The following is an 18,783-nucleotide window of genomic DNA, read 5'->3' on the forward strand; positions in this document are numbered from 1 at the left end:
AAAAATATTTGGGCACAAGAGAATTTCTTGCCACTGCAAATAGAAGCCAGACACTTGTTCCACTTTTTCAGTCTGGCTTAAGTGTGTCCCTGAGGAATGGAGCCCATAGCCAACAGGCTTTGCAAACAATTACCTTTAACTGTTAAGCTATTTCCCCTGTCACCAGAAGGGCTTCTTTAGGTCCTGGTTTTGATGTTCAAGCTGCTTTGGCTCCATTTGTGGTTGTGGCATGTGTACTAGCAGATTTATCACCAAGCAGAGGTCATACTAGGATCCCACAAGAACAAGGGCATGACCCCCACCCCCCAGCATGGTCCATATAGACCTGTGACTTTCACTATCAACAGCACCACCTAGGGGCTACACTTTTGGTCCCAAAGTCCCTTTGGGGGGACAGACTGCAATAAAACTTCAGGGTCCTCACTCATTTTCTGGGCAGTGCTTGATGGAACCTTCAGGGAGTTACCCTGCTCCTGCCTTTTCAGGGACAGGAGTTTTCTATAGTCTCTCAAATTCTGTATGCCTTCCTTCTCAGGTTCCATGTATAACCTTATAAAATCTGCAAACCTTAAAAAACACAGCCAGGCGTGGTGGCGCACACTTTAGTCCCAGCACTGGGTAGGCAGAGGTAAAAGGATCTCTGAGTTCAAGGTCACCCTGAGCTTACCTAATGCATTCTAGGTCAGCCTGGCCTGGGCGAGAGAGACCCTCCTCTGCTATGCCTCTTCAGATGGGCTGACAACAGAAGACCCAGCAGGCAACAAAGCTGGAGAGCCTGCGCCGACCCCCACCTCTGGGACGACCCTCAGCACGTGTGTGACTTTTCCTCCAAAGATTACAGAATTTCAACTGTAGACCTTTCCTGGCCTTCTGAGTAAAAGAAATAAAATTTTGGAATTTTCTTGTTATTTATTTGAGAGAGAAGCAGGGAGAGAATGGGTGTGCCAGGGCCACCAGCCACTGCAAACTCCACATGCATGCGCCCCCTCCTGCATCTGGCTTATGTGGGTCCTGGGGAATTGAACCCGGGTCCTTTGGCTTTGCAGACAAATGCCCTAACCACTAATCCATCTCTCCAGCCCAGGGATTGCTTGACTTCTATTAGGTATAAAAGCCACCCTGAGCTGACAAACGAGGTGGCCTCCAGTAGCCACTGACCCTTCTTTGCTGGCTTGGATGTAAATGTCCCCACAGCTTGTGTTGTGATGAAGCCTCCTTCTTAGTTCCCAGCTGGAGAAAAGCTGTCACTAGGGATGGGCCTTGGGACTTCAGAACGCAGCTCCCTTGTCAGTGCCGCGCCTTGCTCACGCTGCCTCCTCCAGGTTCATGTGACCAGGGGTTCCCACTGTCTGTTTTTGCCATACTGTCCCCACCACGATGCAACTTCCGTCTCAAAACTTTAGGTGGGAAAAAACCCTCTCCTTCCATGGCTGCTTCTGGTCAGGTCTTTTGTTATAGCAACAAGGTTGCTGCTATACCTTTCTACTTCCAGCTCATGTACAGGAACAGACCTTTCTCTAAGTGGGGCAGGGGCTCTCTTGAGCATCTGTCTGTGTGGTCTGACACTGGGTGTTCAAAGGGCTGGTAGCTGGACACTTGGCTAACTAGCTGCTAAGGAAAGAAACCCCACAGGCCTTGGGACACTCAGTAATGTACTTGTAGTAATGTACTTGTAGTAAAAGCTGATTGTTCCCATGTGGACTTTTCTTCACTTGCTACGTTTTATTCTGTACCCATAAGTTTAAAAAGTTTCATTTCTACCCCAAAGTGAGAGGTGAATATTGATCTTTACAGACACATGCAGACTTTCCATGAGAAATAAGTTACAGCAAGAACACTGTATCACTACAAATTTTATTCAGAAACCCATCTTTTGTTTTTTTTTGTTGTTTTTTAAAAAAAATTCCCATTATGAACTGGTTTGGTCAATCAACTACAACACTTCCTAGCAGACATACGGTAAAAATGACATGGCTCAGAATCGCCCAGATCTTTCCCGATCTCTTGACCGCCTTCTGTCGCGCTCCCGTCCTCCACCACCTCCACCGCCGCCACCACCACCACGACCACGGTCTCTGGATCGAGAGCGCCGCTCGCGAGATCGGGACCTGGATCTATGCCTGAAGTCAAGGACAAGAAACAAGCATCAGAACCACTTCCTGATGGCTGCTGGAGGGAGAGGTAATGCTCACTGCCCCTAAGTGGGAGACACAGCTGCATGTTGGCAGGTATTCTTTCCCTGACAGTCAGGTCTAACATGCATGGCACCTTCCAGATTCTATGGAATAATAGGGAATAGCACAAAACCAACAGGGGCTGGGATACGGTCTGGTCAAGAGTGCTGGGTAGCACAAGCAAGTCCCTGGTCTCACTAGCAGCATGGAAACACCCTGATACAAACACATGTGCACACCTGTCCCTCCCCCGCCCATTCCCCGGTGGGAAAAAATGCGGGAAGAGTTGCTTCTTATTGAAAACGAAAGCAGCTCCAGTAATGTCCACCTCCAGACCCATGTTTAAAAGGAGAGGGAGACAAGATGCAGAGGATGAAAATCCAGGTAACCACCATGCTGCTCCTGAGTCATCCTGAAAGCCTGGCTTCCTCCTCTTGGTCGATATACCACAGAGCAGTGCCCAAATCTGCCAGTGGTACATGGGAAAAAGGTGCCACTGATGCCCCTTCAAGGCAAAAACAGACAACCCTTCAAAGAGACTAGCAGAACCCCCAGCAGACATGCAGTACTGGAGCATGAAGCACCGCACACACCCCACTTGGGGGCTCACACAGAGCAGAGCCCTCACGTGGCTTTGGGGGTCCAACTCCACATGGAAACAGATGCAGGTGCTATCTATCCATGCAGGTGGGCACAGTCTTCTCCCCTAAGCACACTGTATCTGGAGCAACACAGCAGGCTTAAGCAGCGCGTGCTTTACACTGCACACCCAGGAGCACTCACTTCTTGCGACGGCGTCCGTACAGCTCCCGCCGCAGCTCTCTGGAGATGGGCTTCAGATGCATGAAGTTGCAGAAGCCTCCTCGCGTGCACTCTCTGTGGGTCAGAACCAGACGCTCATCACACTGCACACAGCAAGCTGTGGTCTGGTACCGAGCGCCCACTGCACGCCCTCCCCACACTCACCCCATCTCATACTGGCGGCAGCAGGCTTCCCTGAAGTCGGTCACCGGGGACAGCTCTGCATGGATGGGCTGCCCATTAAACCAACGGTTGTTCAAGTCAATCACAGCCTTCTCCGCATCCTCCTCGCGGCGAAACTGGAAAGGCAAAGGCAAGCCAAAAGCAGTCACCACTGGCTTTCAAGCATTCATCCGTCATGTGTTGGAGCGACTGTGGTAGAGTGGGTCGTAGATCCAAAAATCCATCGTCCCATTCCTTTTTATAATTTGGAGTAACCTTACCATAATCTAAACACGTGCTAAAAGTTGCTTCCCATCTCAAAATCACTAAGTCCATCAATCTACGAGTGAGACAGACACAGATAGACAGACTGAAGAATGATGGATGCGAGGGCCTCCTGTGACTGCGTATGGAATCCAGACACATGTGCCACTTTGTGCACGTGCAGTACGTGGGTACTGGAGAATTGAGCCTGAGCAATTAGGCTTTGCTAGAAAGCGTGCCTTTACCCACCGGCCCACTCCATCCCCCCTTTCCTTTCCTTTTTAAAATTTTTATTATTTATTTATGAGAGAGAGGAGGGAGAACAGCACATGCACCAAAGCCTTTAGGTGCTGCAAACAAACTCCAGATGCATGCACCACCTTGGGTATCTCGTTTACATGGCTCCCGGGGAATCAAACCTAGGTCCTTTGGCTTTGTGGGCAAGTGCCTGAATAGCTAAGCCACATCTCCAGCCCCCATCTCCTTTTCCAAATTCAAAAGGTTAGGAGCAAACATGGCAAATATTTACCCAATGGATTTGAACAAAAAGTAAAAGACAACATACAGACTTTGTTCCTAGTCCAGCAGCTCTCACACCTGTTACAACTTCACAGACCCCCGAGGCGGCCGCCTGCCAACACTGCGGGCAGGGGCGGGGCTGCAGCACCTGCACCCAGCCACAGCTTGGATTGAGCTGAGTCATGACACCCAAGGGCCAGGCTGACAGGCCCAGGCACCCATTCCGCCCACCACCTCGTTTTTACCTTGACATACACGTTCCCCACTAGGTGATCTCCCAGGTTATCACAGACGTTCATCTCCTCGACCTCCCCGTACTTTTCTTCCATCTCCGTGAAGACCTCCTGAAGGGAGAGCACTGTTAGCACAGCCAAGGGGACCAAGTGTCACCAAAATCAACTCACAGCTGCTCCCCACCCACCCCGGTGCCACCCTGCTGACCCGGCGGCGCCCGCTCACCTCGAAGAACTCGTCGTAGTGCTCCTGCATCTCCACGTCGCTCACGGCACCTGCAACGAGAGAGCTGGCTGGTGAGAGCCCGGCAGCCAGCGCGCCTGTCCTCACGCTCAGCGCTACGGTGACTCAGACTGTCTAGAGGATGGCAGGCCAGAGCGGCACACTACAGGAGCACCGCCTGTTCATGATCTGGAGTTGCTGAGACTTTAACATGCCCCACCAGTTTCCATTCTGGCTACTAAAATCACAACCAGTTTTAGCATCAACAGGCCCACATTTTCAGAAAGTGTGAGGAAAAGTTGACTCTTTTAAAATTTTCTTCCTTAGAATTTAGAATCGAGGCCAAGCAAGCACTGACTTTCCCGTCATTAGGTTGAGGTGGAAGCTGAGACCTGCATGGTAAGAGCTAACCGGTCCCTATACACACCAGCCACAGAAAGCTACAAAATTCTTCCTGGTGGGATTAAAACTTAGTAAGCAAGACACTGAGGAGAACAATTACCAGGACCAACACTTCAAATTCTAAGTTCTTTTAACCTAAATTAGAGAACTCTCAAAGCTGGGGTGTCAACAGTCAAGCCCAGGGGATTTGTGGCTATGTCACTGTTAGTTTTAGGGAGCCACATTCCTGAAAAAGATGAGCCCACAAGCCTCTTGGTGCACCACACCAAGACATCTGACTAGACACGGGCTGCCTCTGAGCTCACGCAAACTTGAGGCCAGCCCGGGCTAGCATGACACACTGTCCCAACCTTTATGATACCTGAAACTCAGAGCTAACTTGGTTTTGATTCTGATAATGATTGAAGTTCCCTTTTAAACATATCAGGGGCTGTTTTAGTGCTGAATTTCCAGGAAATTAGTTTGCCTTAAAACTCAATTTACTGAATGAATTAGGCAACAGCTGCTTATGGTAGCCAGCTCACCACCACACCAAGCTGTCCAAGTCAGTGGTCAGGAGCATACCTCTGTTCCCACGTAGAAACCAGGGTACAGACAGCAGAAACGCTGGCCAAGAGAAGCCCATTCCCCAGGGCAGACTTTAACAACTAAAACTCACTGCTTCCACACCAGAAGGTTCAGTAGCTTTGAGAAAGTTTTGGTGATATTATTTTAATGCTTGTGCCACTTTTTTTTTCCCTGTGATTTTAAAGGTTTATTTTTTCTTGCTCTAGCCCGGCTGACCTGGAATTCACTATGTAGTCTCAGGGCGGCCTTGAACTCATGACGGATCCTCCTATCTCTGCCTCCCAAGTGCTGGGATTAAAGGTGTGTACCACCATAGCCGGCTTGTGCCACTTTTTGTATCTGGCTTTATATGGGTGCTTGGGAACCAAACCTTGGCTGGCAGGCTTTGCAAATGCTTTTCACCACTGAGCTATCTCCCCAGCCCTTCAATACATTTTAATAACCAGTTTTCTTACAGAAACAGTATCTTAAACTGGGATTTACATTAACTTTAATCCATGCATATAAAGCTTATTCTTCTATACACGAAAAGGTATTTAAACGAGCCAGTGGTCTTACTTAAGCAGCTAATTTTTTTCTAAAAATGCAGAATTAATTTAACTTGTACAATCTGGTCCCCAGAACTGGAAGATTTAGGATAGTCGAACTTTCAATTTATAATATATGCCGAAAGAGAAAAAGTGCCGTGAATGGCAAATGAAGACAGAGAGAGAACTACTCCCACATCCCACGTACAGTACAGCCCAGCCCGCAGCCAGGCTGAGTTCATCATCACGGTGCCCATCACTGGTTTTCAGCTGTTGATACCTCAGGGCTGGGTTACCAACAAACAGTATTTAATAGATCCACACAGAAACACTTCTTCCACCTATTGACCTTACTTCTGAAAAAACCAAGTGATTTTTGATCACAACGGGATTCAGGAGGCACCTCCACTGTCAGGTCAGTGTTAGCATCGCAGAGCATTTAGCATCTCAGCAGGTAAAATCCTACAAGAAAACCCCACCCCACAACGTGTGGACCCAAGGCCTTCCAGCCTAGAGCTGGCTCAGGAGGGTGGTGGCCCTGGGACCTTTTACCCAGGGTAGGTTGCCCTATGGATGGAGGGGTTCCAGTTAAAGGCACACTCAATTTAGCAAGTAGGGCTATCCAACAGTACTACACTGTTCACTGCTTTAAAACAATCCAGTGAGATCTCCAACCCTTGGGCTAGACTCCTCATTTTTAACAAGAGTCCAGGCATTCGTTTCAATTTCTCCACCATGACTGCATTCCAGTGACCTACTGCTGGACAGTTATAAAGATTCCATTTCTGGTCTAAGAACTCTACTCCATAAACACGTACATTCCCTAAACAAAGTTTTTCTCCAGTACAGGAAGAAATCAGTAATGTGTACTGATGCCACTTAAGATCTGCTTCCCCACCAGATACCCTGTTTCCAAGGTGTAGCAAGCTAGTCCTAAAGCTATTTATCTCTGAAAAGCAGGTAGATTAACACCAGGCACCTCCTCTGCCAAGTGCCCACCTGACTTTAGCATGACTGCACGGTGTGGCTGGAACAACTAGAGCCTGACTTCTGAATTGAAGCCTATGGTAATGAGACTAGTGAAAGATAAGACCTGAAAAATTTACAGCATTTGGCATTATAGAATTCCAGAAGTGAGAAACATTCAGATGCTGCTGCTCTTCAGAGGGAAGAACAGAACTCAAACTCAATCCCAGTGCATCCCAGGGTGACGGTCCAAGTGTGAAGGGAGGAAAGAGCAGCAGGTCCGAAGTGTTTCAAAGGCGCCTCGCCAGTCACTGCCATCCTTTGACTAAGGGCAGGAGCTAAGATCTCCAGCAAAGGCCAGTGGGGCAACAGCTCCTGCACCTCTAGTGGACGCAGCTCTTGACACTAGCACAGCGGGCCAGGTGGAGTGGACACTGAGCTCTGACACGTAAGCCCAGGGAACCAGGGAAGGAACTTGTATGAACTTACAGCGCAAACCGTCAGCAGACTGGGAAGAGTTTTGAGGGTTACGGTAAATGTTCAAGAGGGCAATGGTCTGAAATACAAAACGCAACAACTTTATATTATGGAAAATTAAATGTACACACTTAACCGGCTGCCTGTGGCGATCACTTCAGTCCAGAGTGCTGAAAAGAGAGCAGGTTATTTCCTTAGTTGGTGGCTGTCTTGAACTACCCTAACACTGCAAAGTGTGAGATCTCATGAGATGTCAGTACTGCACTTCTGCTTACAGCAAAGCAACTTCCTCTTCCACACGCCAGCCCAGCAAGAGTGGCAATGACTGGCCATGTGACTACCAAGCTCTTAGTTGAGAGAGAAACCTTAATGAACTGAGACAGAAACGTGTTTCTAGAAATGGATAAAAAAATGCTGTATGAGAAATACAATAATTTCATGTCATGAAATCTCCACTTCCTAAAGGAAAAATTATAATGGTGAAATAAAACCCGTATTTACTGGAAAACTTACCTTATTGACTCCTCAAAATTCCTACCATTGTTAACTTTACAGAAAGAACTTAAGAAAGGCCAGGGTTCAGTCACTGTAAAGACCAATGATTGGCTACTCAGGTTAAAACCATTATCATGTGGACGGCCACTCTCATGACAAATGTCAGTCAACAGGAGAGGCCGGCCAGTGACCTCCCTAGAAGAGCCTCCTGAACGTGGCCCATGTCAAGTTCTGGCTGTGTGCGCCACGCAGCTCCAGCACCTTGTCCTGTTTGCAACAGCTCTATGTCAGCAGCTCAGAGCCAACGTTATGTCTCAATTAAGAGTGGGCTCTTGAACACCATTGTTTGAAAAAAATTTCTCCAACTGTGGGACTTACAGTGTGAGCCGTCAGCCGTCTGTGCACTGTTTTGGGGATTACGATAGATGTTTTGAATCAAGATGGTCTGCGGGGAAAAAAAAAATAAAAAGGGGAATTCTACTGGCTGCTGTGCATACATTAGACAATTGCAAAGAGACAACTTGTTTGCAAATGGCTAAACGTTTGCTGTTCTTCCCGCAAGTCAGACACTGTCTTGTGCAGAGTATACCAAAACCATCATATTATGAAAACAGAGTTTGAGCAGTGACTTGGGTCAAGTCAGCCAGCAACCAAGAAGACACTGTAACTGTTGTTTTGAGTGGCCCCATTATCAATAGTGAAGTGCTTTAATACAAGATAACAGAACTCTAACATTTCTTGTACTTCAAGCCAGCAGACACCAGTTGAAAAATTCATGTTATAATCATATTCCCCACACAAAATTATTTTTCTTAAGCAAATGCATAACTCAACTGTATGCAGTACATCGAGTTCTCTGGTCTCTTAGCAAAACAGGCACACCAGTTGTCATGGATACCTGACTCTTATTTACACTTTCTTGGTGGGATCTCTGTTTACATAATACAATAGTTAAAACATTTGCTCTTTTCCGATCCTCCTTTTAAGGAAAAAAAATCCTTTTAGCCCTTGTGCTTTAAACTGGATCAGGCAGACTTGAAACCTTAAACTGTACCGTTCTTCTTAAAATCAAGTTGTCTGAAAAAACAAACCATGTTTAAGTTAGTAAGCTAATACATTACATGAATCGTAATGCCCACATCACTGTAAGCTTACAAAGAAACCCACCCTGAGTTATGCTAGAGATGTACAAGCTGAACCAATACACCACACAATTCAGAAAAATCAATGGTCAGACTCAACATCATGGTTTAAAGGACAGTTTGTAAGCGTTTTGCAGACCTGGTCAGCTCTGCTTAGAGGGGTGGCGTGAGGGAGGCTTCAGAGACTGGGCTCACTGGGGGGAGAATGGCATCAAGCTAAGTGGGTGCTGGCTACTAAGCAACACAGACCCCAGAACAGCTGCCAAGCAGGGACTGGTTATGTAGGAAAGGAATAAGGCAGCAAACCAGGTGGCTAGTATCGCCTCTAACCAACCAATTAGGCAACTGCAGAGACAAAGTAAGGTGCGAATGAAGTTAACATACACTAATGAGCCCGTCATGTTTTAAATGTAAGTCCCCTCCCCTTGTTCCAGCTCAACAGTATTCAAATTAACGTCACTGAACCTCCTTAGGTGACCTGGGGCTCGGAGGAAGTGCTCTCATTACGGAGAACAGTCCCCCACCCCCATGCATGACTGCGAGTACCCCTCAAAGACCGAGGCAGCCACTGAGGCCACTTAGTTACTGCCTGGTCTGTGACCACTGGGTCAGGTAGAAGATTAAGTTCCTAAGTCAGCCAACATAAGAGAAAGTTTAAAACAAGTTCTCTTCAAATTCATAAAGAGAAACAAGACCAAGTTCAGGATGGTTAGAGTTGGATCCTTGTTACACAAACCGCTTGGTAACTGGGAATAATTGAGAAGAAAAGCCCTCATTGTTTTTCCTCCAAAACAGTATGCTGTGACGTATTTATTCCAGGGGCATAAAATCTAAAATACTGTGCTTTCTTCCAGCTCCTTTCTATCCATTGAATAGCTTTCTTAAGTCTTACAGAAAAACATGACGCATCTGTGAGAAGGACAGAACCATCCGTCCTTAAAGGCAGCAGAGCTGATGGAAGAATTCAGCAGCCTCAGTGTAGACCTTTAACCTCACACCTCTCATAGTTACTGGGTGGCAAGTTTTCTGCTACTACAGAAGCCTTCTTCCTTAATTCACTGTCTAGCTGGTGCAGAACTTAGACCCCTGTCTTTTCTTCAATTAGCCCAAACCAAAAACCAAACAAACAATTTGGGACTGAGTTTAACTCAGGGCAGACCTGAACAAACAAAAAAACCAACACTACATACAGTTTGGGACTGAGCTGAACTCAGGGCTGACTTGAACACTAGGAGACAGGCATCTCTTCTAAAGAGACCTGCTCCCAGCAGCTTGTGCCCATCTTCTAGCTCCCAGTTTCATTACAAAATTTCCACCAGGTACTGCAATTTACTGTTGGCTTCACCTGGGGGATGAATGTGGCACCACCCCTGGGGTACTAAAGACTCTCGGCAGCATAGCACAACAGATAGCCAAGCCAGCATCCCTTGTCCAGTAGCTCTAACCCTCCAGTGCCCAGAGAGAGCTAAGAGCAGAAAGCCCACTTTGCAGCCACTGGTACCTGGAAAAAGAGGAGCCCTCACTGCTGGCAGGGCAGGCCTCAACCCATGTCTATGGGTTAGGAGGATAGTGCAGTGAACTTCAGTTGCAGCCAACATTCAAATATTCAATACTTGCTCTTAAAAGTTACTCTAATGACTAAACAGGGAAGGGAACTCCCACCGAGGCGTCTTTTACCTCATTCTAATTGAAAAAGAACATAACAAAAAGGCAAAATAAAAGTAGAGGAAAAATGACTTGCTATGTATGTGGAAATACTAACCACCTGATATGAAAGTATATGAAGTTTTCATAATTTACATGAAAATGAAAAGAAAAAACAAACCTGGCTAAAGGTCGGTTTATTGTGCAACCGAGAACATCTGTCTCCATGACGACATGCTCCAATTTTGAAATAAAATGAACAGTTGACTCTGTAAGGGAAATGAGAACTGATTATTTTCTGGGAAGGCATCAGATGGGAATGTCACTAGCATGACACACTTCTAAACTACTTTCCCTTAACATCACCAGTAGCACAGGCGTTTTTACTGCTATCACCTTCTTCAGGAGCATTTTAGGGTACTATGTACAAACTCCTCTATAAACTTGCTACTTTTTGGTTTTTTGAGGTAGAGTCTCACTCTAGCCCAGGCTGACCTGGAATTCACTTTGTATTCTCAGGGTGGCCTCGAACTCACGGCAATTCTCCTACCCTTGCCTCCCTAGCACTGGGATTAAAGGTGTGTGCCACCATGCCCAGCTAAACTTGCTACTTTTCAAACAAAAACCACTCATTTAACCTGATTCGTCCTCATCCAAACCCCCTTCACTAGTGCTGGGAAACTGAACCTGAGCTGGCAGGCTTTGCAAGGAAGGGCCTTTAACAGCCAAGCCCAACCTCTAAATTTTAAGGCAGAGTCCCACCCTAGCCCAGGCAACCTGGAACTCACTCTGTAGCCTGGGCTGACCTAGAACTCACGGATATCCTACCTGAGCTTTCCAAGAGGTGGGATTAAACATGGAACACCACGCCTAGCTTCACCCTCTACTTTTCGCATGTTGACCTAGAACTCACGGTTATCCTTCTACTCCAGCATCACAAGTACTGGGATGAAAGGGAGGACCACCATGCCTCTTTTTATTTTAATTTTGAGAGCAAGCGAGTTAAAGAAGCAGATAGAGAAAAAGGAGAGGGGGGAGAATGGGCATGCCAGGACCTCCAGCCACTACAAACGAACACCAGACACATGCACCATCTTGTGCATCTGGTTTACGTGGGTCCTGGGGAATTGAACTGCAATCCTTTGGCTTTGCAGGCCAGCGCCTTAACTTCTAAGCCATCTCTCCAGTCCACCCTCCACTTTTAATGCATACTTCCTTTGCTGTTTTTTTTTTTTTTCCTTAAATGCAAGCCAAACCTAACCTGAACTACAGACGTTCTCTTTATTTCCTTATGAAATTCTCTTGAGGATGCCAGCAGTGTCTGCCGGAATAAGACCCTGACCACAAGCTGGGTCCCAGGCCAGCAGGTTGCTCCACTGCTCTTTGTCTGAGGTATCACCTGTAATGAGGAAAATGACAACCTGGCACAGTTCCAAGACCTGACAGTGACATGTGTGCTTTATTCACTGGGCTATCGCTATCTCAGGAAAACAGAAAGCAAAGTCCAGCTTCTCTCCGAACACATTTATCAGACCTCAGACCAACAGGAAATTTCCAAACAGGTCTGAGGCAAACAGGGGCCACTAAGAGACGTAGCATATCTTGGGAAATACCCAAGAGCACTTTTCGTCTATGCAAAGCAACTCCTCACTACTGTTCAGATATTCTCCCTCTCTTTTTTTTTCTTTCCCCAAGGTAGGGTCTCACTCTAGCTCAGGCTGACCTGGAATCTACTATGTAGTCTCAGGGTGGCCTCAAACTTAAGAGTGATCATCCCACCTCTGCCTCCTGAGGGCTAGTATTAAAGGTGTGTGCCACCATGCCCGGCCTGTTCAGATATTCTCAAGAACCAGATCAGGCCTGTGTGGCAGTGGTGGGTAGGCATTGTGGGGCACACCTTCAATCCTAGCACTAGGGAGGCAAAGGGAGAAGATCATTGTAAGTTTGAGGTTAACCTGAGACTACAGATAAGTTCCAGGACAGCCTGTGTTACAGTGAAACTACCTTGGGGGGGGGGAGGGGGAATCCCAAAGCAACAAAAAGAATAAAGGGCTGGAGGAATGGCTTAGTGGTTAAGGCACTCGCCTGCAAAGCCAAAAGACCCAAGTAAGCCAGATGCACAAGGTGGCGCATGCATCTAGAGTTTGCAGTAGCTGGAGGCCCTGGCACACCCATCCTTTCCCTCCTTAACCTTCAAATAAATAAATATTTGCTTCAGCCAGTTATTTGAGCTACTGAGATAAAATGAATAGATGCAAGAAAAAAGGTTGGTTCACTACTAGAAAAACTGGATTGAGAATATTCATTACCTAGTTTAAATTGGAAAATACTGACCTTTTACTTCAAGGTTAACAGGCACCATTACACATATTTTGGGGGATGATTTTGTTTCTTAGAAGTTAAAACCCTTTATACGCTTGAAATAAGGACTTACGTAACCTAGATTAAAGAGCCAGATACTCTCTCACAGGTGCACTCTCTCTCTGCCAGGCGTGGTGGCGCATGCCTTTAATTCCAGAACTTGGGAGGCAGAGGTAGGAGGATCACCATGAGTTCAAGGCCACCCTGAGACTACATAGTAAATTCCAGGTCAGCCCAGGGTTGAGATTCTACCTTGAAAAACCAGAACAACAAAAATAATCCAGGTGCACAAAGTGGTGCATGCATCTGGAGTTCCTCTGCTCCTTCACAGTGGCAAGAGGCCCTGGGGACCTACACTCATGACTCACACAAATACAACTGGAGTCCGTCTGCAATGGCTGGAGGCTTTGGTGCACCCATTCTGTCTCTCTTTTTGCTTTTAAAAAAAAAAAAAGGTGAGGGCTGGAGAGATCGCTTAGTTGTTAAGGTGCTTATCTGCAAAGCCTAAGGACCCAGGTTCAAATCCCCAGTGCCCACATAAGCCAGATGCACACGACGGTGCATGTATCTGGAGTTCATCTGCACTGGCTGGAGGCCCTGAGGCACCTATTCTATCTGCCTCTTTCTCTCTCTAATAAATAAATGTTAAAAAAAAAATTGAGGGCTGGAAAGATGGCTTAGCCATTAAGATGCTTGCCAGTGAAGTCTAAGGATCCATGTTCGACTCCCCAGATCCCATGTAAGACAGATGCACAAGGCAATGTATGCATCTGGAGTTTGATTATAGTGGCTGGAGGCCCTAACTTGCCAATTATTTCTCACAAAAGGGGGGTGGCTGGAGACATGGCTTAGCAGTTAAGGCAGTGGCTGCAAAACCTAAGGACCCAGGTTTAATTCTCCAGTACCCATGTAAGGCCAGATGCACAAAGTGGCGCATGTGTCTGGAGTTCATTTACAGTGGCTAGAAGCCCTGGTGCATCCATTCTCTGCCTCTCTTTAAAATAAAATACTTTTTAAAAAGGCCAGTCAGTTGGGCTTGCCTCAAAAAACAACAACAAAAGTTCCAAGCCAGCCCAAGACTACATACTGAACTCCAGGTCAGCACCAGTTAGCATGAGATCCTGCCTCAAAAAAAAAAAAAACAAAAACAAAAAAAAACACCTCTGAATTGTCATTAGGACTTCTTCAGTTCTTCCTGATAAGTTAAAGAGGTTATCTATAGCAGCACTATAAATGCTCTTGGAATGAGCCTTCATAATGAGAATTTTGCTGAGATGGCCTTTCACAGGACAGTCACTACACACAGATGTGGTGGCCCTGGCTCCGCTCACGTAAGCTCTCCAGATTTAATGCACGAGAACCATTCTTTCTGGCAAAACTGGCCTACTCATTCCCTGCTCTCTCAAGCCCCCCCCCCCACCTCTGGTGACCTCAACATTTACGATGTATGCTCTCCTACAGCATTTAAAGGGTGTTAATGCATTTTTTATCATTCTTAACACAGCACCTCCCCTCCCTCCATGAGTTCCTTGGGCAAGAACTGAACACTAAATGTTTCTAAGAATGGGTGACTGCCGATATATGTGTTTAAAAAAAATACACATTCCCTCTTTCAAACACAGGAGATTCTATCTGTACCAAGAAGAGGGCTGACTGGGCAGCCTCCATTCTGAAAACAGAACATTTTCAACTGTTTGAGAAAACGACATTAAAAATGTTATCTATTGGCAAATACGGGGGCTTACCATTACAGATTATTTTTATAAACCTTGCATGGGACTCAAGAACACCAAGGTGGTGACAACTTACTCAGAGTAGATTAAGCTAGACGCTTAGCCTTTAAGGTTTTTCAAAGTAGGAATTATCCTTCAATGTGCCTGAAGACATTTCCTTTAACCTAAACTTCAACCAACACACTGGAAATAAATACGTGCCAAAAGGTACCAAACAAGTGAAATTAAGTTTTTTTTTTTAATTTGAACCTAAAAATCCGAGGAAGGCATGCAACGTGTTTTTTTTTTCTTTAAAAGGGGAAGATTAAAATAAAAAAAAAAATCCACCCAACAGCACAACACTCTTCTACTGGAAGGCATCCTGAAGGGTTCTAAGGCAGGGTGGACAGCTAACCCAGCCGTCTGCACACCTTCACGTCCGAGGACAGAACTCCAGTTAACGAGGACCCTAAAAGACCCAGCGCTTAAACACTGGGGTGGAGGCTGGCGCCACTGCACGTCCGACACGACGCTGAAAGCCGAAAGTTGCAGGAAAACGTGTTACAACACCCGCGAGAGGCCCGGATCGGTCGGGAGCGCGCCGACGACCAGACGCCAGCGGCGGGAGGCCCGGGGCCGCGGGAAGCCGAGGCCCAGGCGAGGCCGGGGCGCTCTCCATTTGCCCACGAGGCGGCGGCGCGAGGCCGGAAGAACCGCTGCTCCGGCCCCTCCGCCCCGCCAGGGCCCTCCGCGTCCCCGGCTCTCCCGCCGCCGCCGCCGCCGCCGCCGCCGCGGCCCGATTCTCCCCCCGCCACTCCGCCCCCCACGCGGACGAGCCTTACTCACTTGTCTTTCTCGGTGCCGAAGATGGAGGCCAAGTACTCCGCCATTTTCCACCGGCCGCCGCCGCCGACACGGCTGCCAGTGCCGCCCAACCCTGCCGACGCCCGCGGGAGACGTCACCGGACGCGACGACGCTCTGCCCCGCCTTGATGGGGCGGCGCTGTCCAATCAGGCACGGCGCTGCGTGCGCCGGGGGCGGGGCGGGGCGCAGCGCGCGGAGGCTCCGCCCCTCGGCCCTGGGGCGCGCATGCTCCCTGCCCGCGCCGCCTGGCGTCCGGGGCTCGCGCTGGGCGCCGGCGGGTTGTTGCGTGCGGCCCGCGAGCTAGCGGGAGGCGCGGGCTCCCGCATTACCCGTTGTTGTCGGGTAGGACGCCGCTCTCTCCCCTTCTGCGGAAACCGTCCCGCAGCACTTTTATTTTATTTATTTTTAATTTGCAAGCAGAGAGAGAAGACAAAACAGAGAGATAGAATACACGCACCAGGACCTCCAGGCAGATGCATGCGCCACTTTGTGCAACTGGATTTATGTGGGGACTGGGGAATCGAACCCTGGTCGTTAGGCTTTGCAGGCAAGCGCCTCAACCATCTCTCGAGCAACTCCCCCCCCCCCCTTTAAGGATGTCCACGAGTGTGGCTGAAAGACAGGAACTTTCTCTGGGACGCGTCCCAGAGGACCAAGGTTGGGATCCCTCACTGGGGAGGCTTTCCTCCCCACACTGGTCGTTTGGCTTACCCATCAGGTCACCTCATTAGTATTCTAGCCGCCCTGTATGGTTGGAGCCCACTTTTGTCAAAGTGAGACCCAGGCCGTAGGGCACCACATGAGGTTAAGGCAGATGCACAATTATGGGGATTTGAGAAGGGGGACGCTGGTTGAATTCTCCTAAGACTCTGAGCAGAAGTGACGACTGCTGACCTGCAATTCTCTAGGAATCTCACCAGAAACCCTTGTGCAACTATAGTAACTCCTGGCTTTACTTTATGGGATTGTAACCCCATTCTAGACACCTCTGGGGCTACCCTATGATTTCAATTATTGGACGGAGGGAACAAGAGAGAGAAATTTAAAAAAAAAAAAAAGCGGGAGGTGGGAAGGTTTCTTAACAACTTTTTGAGATGTAACTGGAGAGCCACCAGGATGGTACATGTGGCTAATATTAAGACAAGTGCCACTCTCCCTTAATGAGCCCATCCCCACACTTGGGAATGTCTTAGTTCTTCCCTGTGACTCTCAGAGAAGCATGCATCCATGCTCTGTGGTGTGCTTTCATTTTCTTCTTATAATTAAAAAAATATATATTTCTTTATTTGCAAGCAGAGATAGAAGACAGAGAGAGAGAGGGAGGGAAGGAGGGAGGGAGAGAAGGAGGGAAGGAGGGAGAGAGGGAAAGAAAGAAAGAAAGAGAGAGAGAGAGAGAAAGAGAGTATCAGAATGGGCACGCCAGAACCTCCAGGCACTGCACACGCACTCCAGAGGCGTGCACCACTGTGCATCTGGCTTTACGTGGGTCCTGGAGAATCCCCTATACTGTGAGCCAAAGTCAACCTTTCCTAAAGTTTCTTCTTGTCAGGTGTTTTCTCACAGCACCGAGGAAAGTGACTCAAAGAGCTGGGAAGACAGATATCCACCTGGCATTCTGCCAGACCCCTAAAATCACCTTTCTTCACCCGATTTCTCTTTCTCTCTTCCTCCTACCTTCAGACCTTCACCTGTTCAGTAGTTATCTGTATGTTGCTGGGACAAACCACCAGGAGCATGAGAAGAATAGGTTTCTTTTTGGTTTACAGTTTCCAGGAGAAGTTTCTTCGTGGCAGGGGAAGCACGGCAGGCCTAAGTAGGAAGCCTGTGTCACATCTTCATCTCAGCATGAAGGAAGTAGCATGAGAGTGAGCTGAGCCAGCCCTGGCAAGGTGGGCTGGATTATGAAATCCCAAGCTCTGCCCCAGTGGCAGGCCTACAGAGAGGCACCACCTCCCAAAGGCTCTACCAGCTAGGGACCCAGTATGAGGCTTAATCCACAACCACATGAGGCTATGGGGCTCATTTCCCATTCAAACCAGCACACCCTTCTCCAGCATTTATGGGTATCAGACTCCCAGACAGTAAGCTCCCTTCAGTCCCTCTAGATGTTCTGACTCTCATCTATGAATTCCTGGCCTTCTTTGCTTCTCTTTGTCCTCTTGGCTCGCCCTTCCCTCCTTCCCTCCCTCCCTCCCTCCCTCCCTTCTTTCTTTCATTCTTTTTAAAATGTATTTATTAGAGAGGGAGTCATATTCAGAAAGAAAGGCAGAGAGAGAGAGAGAGAGAGAGAGAGAGAGAGAGAGAGAGAGAGAGAATGGGTGCCCCAGGGCTTCTAGCTACTGCAAACAAACTACAGACACATGTGCCACCTTGTGCATCTGGCTTTATGTGGATACTGGGGAGTTGAATATGGGTCTTCTGGCTTTGTAAGCAAGTACCATCTCTCCAACCTTGTCTTGGCTCTGTCCTTAGTGCCCCTAGTAACCACTGCAGTGTCTGTTGTCTACACTTCTTTTCTTTCCTTTTCTTCTCCCTCCCTCCCTCTCTCCCTCCCTCCCTCCCCCCCCCCTCTCTCTCTCTGCCAGGTAGAGTCTCACTCTAGCTCAGGCTGACCTGGAATTCACTATGTAGTCTCAGGCTGGCCTCGAATTCATGGTGATCTTCCTACCTCTGCCTCCCAAGTCCTGGGATTAAAGGCATGCGTCAGTGCAGCCGGCATAATTTTTAAGTTTTATTTGTACTTGGGTATAATTGCACTATGACTACATGGACCAAAGCCAAACACATCCTGTTACCCACAGTGGGGAGGGCACATGGAAATGCTGGCCTTACCAGGAGCTCAAAAGCATCGGTGAGGTTGGAACAACCCTGACAGATGGGTAGCAGTGGGGCTTTTCCAGCAGTGGAAAACTGGAGCTGGGCCTGGTTGGGCAGGTCTGTAGTCCTAGTTACTTGGGAGGCTGAAGCAGGGGGCTCACAAATTCAAGATCAACCTGGGCAACTTATTGAAATGCTGTCAAAAATAAAAAGTGGGGGCTGGAGAGATGGCTTAGCGGTTAAGCGCTTGCCTGTGAAGCCTAAGGACCCCGGTTCGAGGCTCGGTTCCCCAGGTCCCACGTTAGCCAGATGCACAAGGGGGTGCATGTGTCTGGAGTTCGTTTGCAGAGGCTGGAAGCCCTGGCGCGCCCATTCTCTCTCCCTCCCTCTATCTGTCTTTCTTTCTGTGTCTATCGCTCTCAAATAAATAAA

At 48.0% G+C, this 18,783-nt stretch overlaps 1 protein-coding gene across 3 annotated transcripts; it reads right to left on the reverse strand.

Annotated features, from left to right (window-relative positions):
• Positions 1–1,835: 1,835 nt before the first annotated feature.
• On the reverse strand, positions 1,836–15,651 carry U2af1 (U2 small nuclear RNA auxiliary factor 1). Of its 3 annotated transcripts, none has more exons than XM_045150634.1 (8): positions 15,516–15,651; positions 10,778–10,865; positions 7,328–7,394; positions 4,380–4,429; positions 4,166–4,264; positions 3,141–3,274; positions 2,958–3,050; positions 1,836–2,120 (listed from the first exon to the last, which is right to left on the reverse strand). In XM_045150634.1, exons 1-8 carry the CDS (start codon positions 15,557–15,559, stop codon positions 1,976–1,978), a joined length of 720 nt encoding a protein of 239 aa, XP_045006569.1. In that variant the 5' UTR covers positions 15,560–15,651; the 3' UTR covers positions 1,836–1,975. The 3 variants fall into 3 exon arrangements, with proteins under 3 accessions (XP_045006569.1, XP_045006568.1, XP_004654562.1); XM_045150633.1 differs by lacking the exon at positions 7,328–7,394 and adding an exon at positions 8,189–8,255 and having other exon boundaries at positions 15,516–15,586; XM_004654505.2 differs by lacking the exon at positions 15,516–15,651 and adding an exon at positions 8,189–8,255 and having other exon boundaries at positions 10,778–10,851.
• Between the last annotated feature and the right edge of the window lie 3,132 nt (positions 15,652–18,783).

The sequence above is a fragment of the Jaculus jaculus genome, chromosome 5, assembly GCF_020740685.1.
Source record: "Jaculus jaculus isolate mJacJac1 chromosome 5, mJacJac1.mat.Y.cur, whole genome shotgun sequence".
Lineage (NCBI taxonomy): Eukaryota > Metazoa > Chordata > Mammalia > Rodentia > Dipodidae > Jaculus > Jaculus jaculus.

What these genes read in the sequence shown, in the direction of transcription:
- U2af1 (XM_045150634.1), bottom strand. Translation starts at nt 15,559, where the DNA reads ATGGCGGAGTACTTGGCCTCCATCTTCGGCACCGAGAAAGACAA. An exon ending in ATAAACCGACCTTTAGCCAG is followed by an intron (nt 7,395 to 10,777) that starts GTTTGTTTTTTC and finishes TTTGTATTTCAG; the next exon opens with ACCATTGCCCTCTTGAACAT. An exon ending in TGGGGAACGTGTATGTCAAG is followed by an intron (nt 3,275 to 4,165) that starts GTAAAAACGAGG and finishes TTGCCTTTCCAG; the next exon opens with TTTCGCCGCGAGGAGGATGC.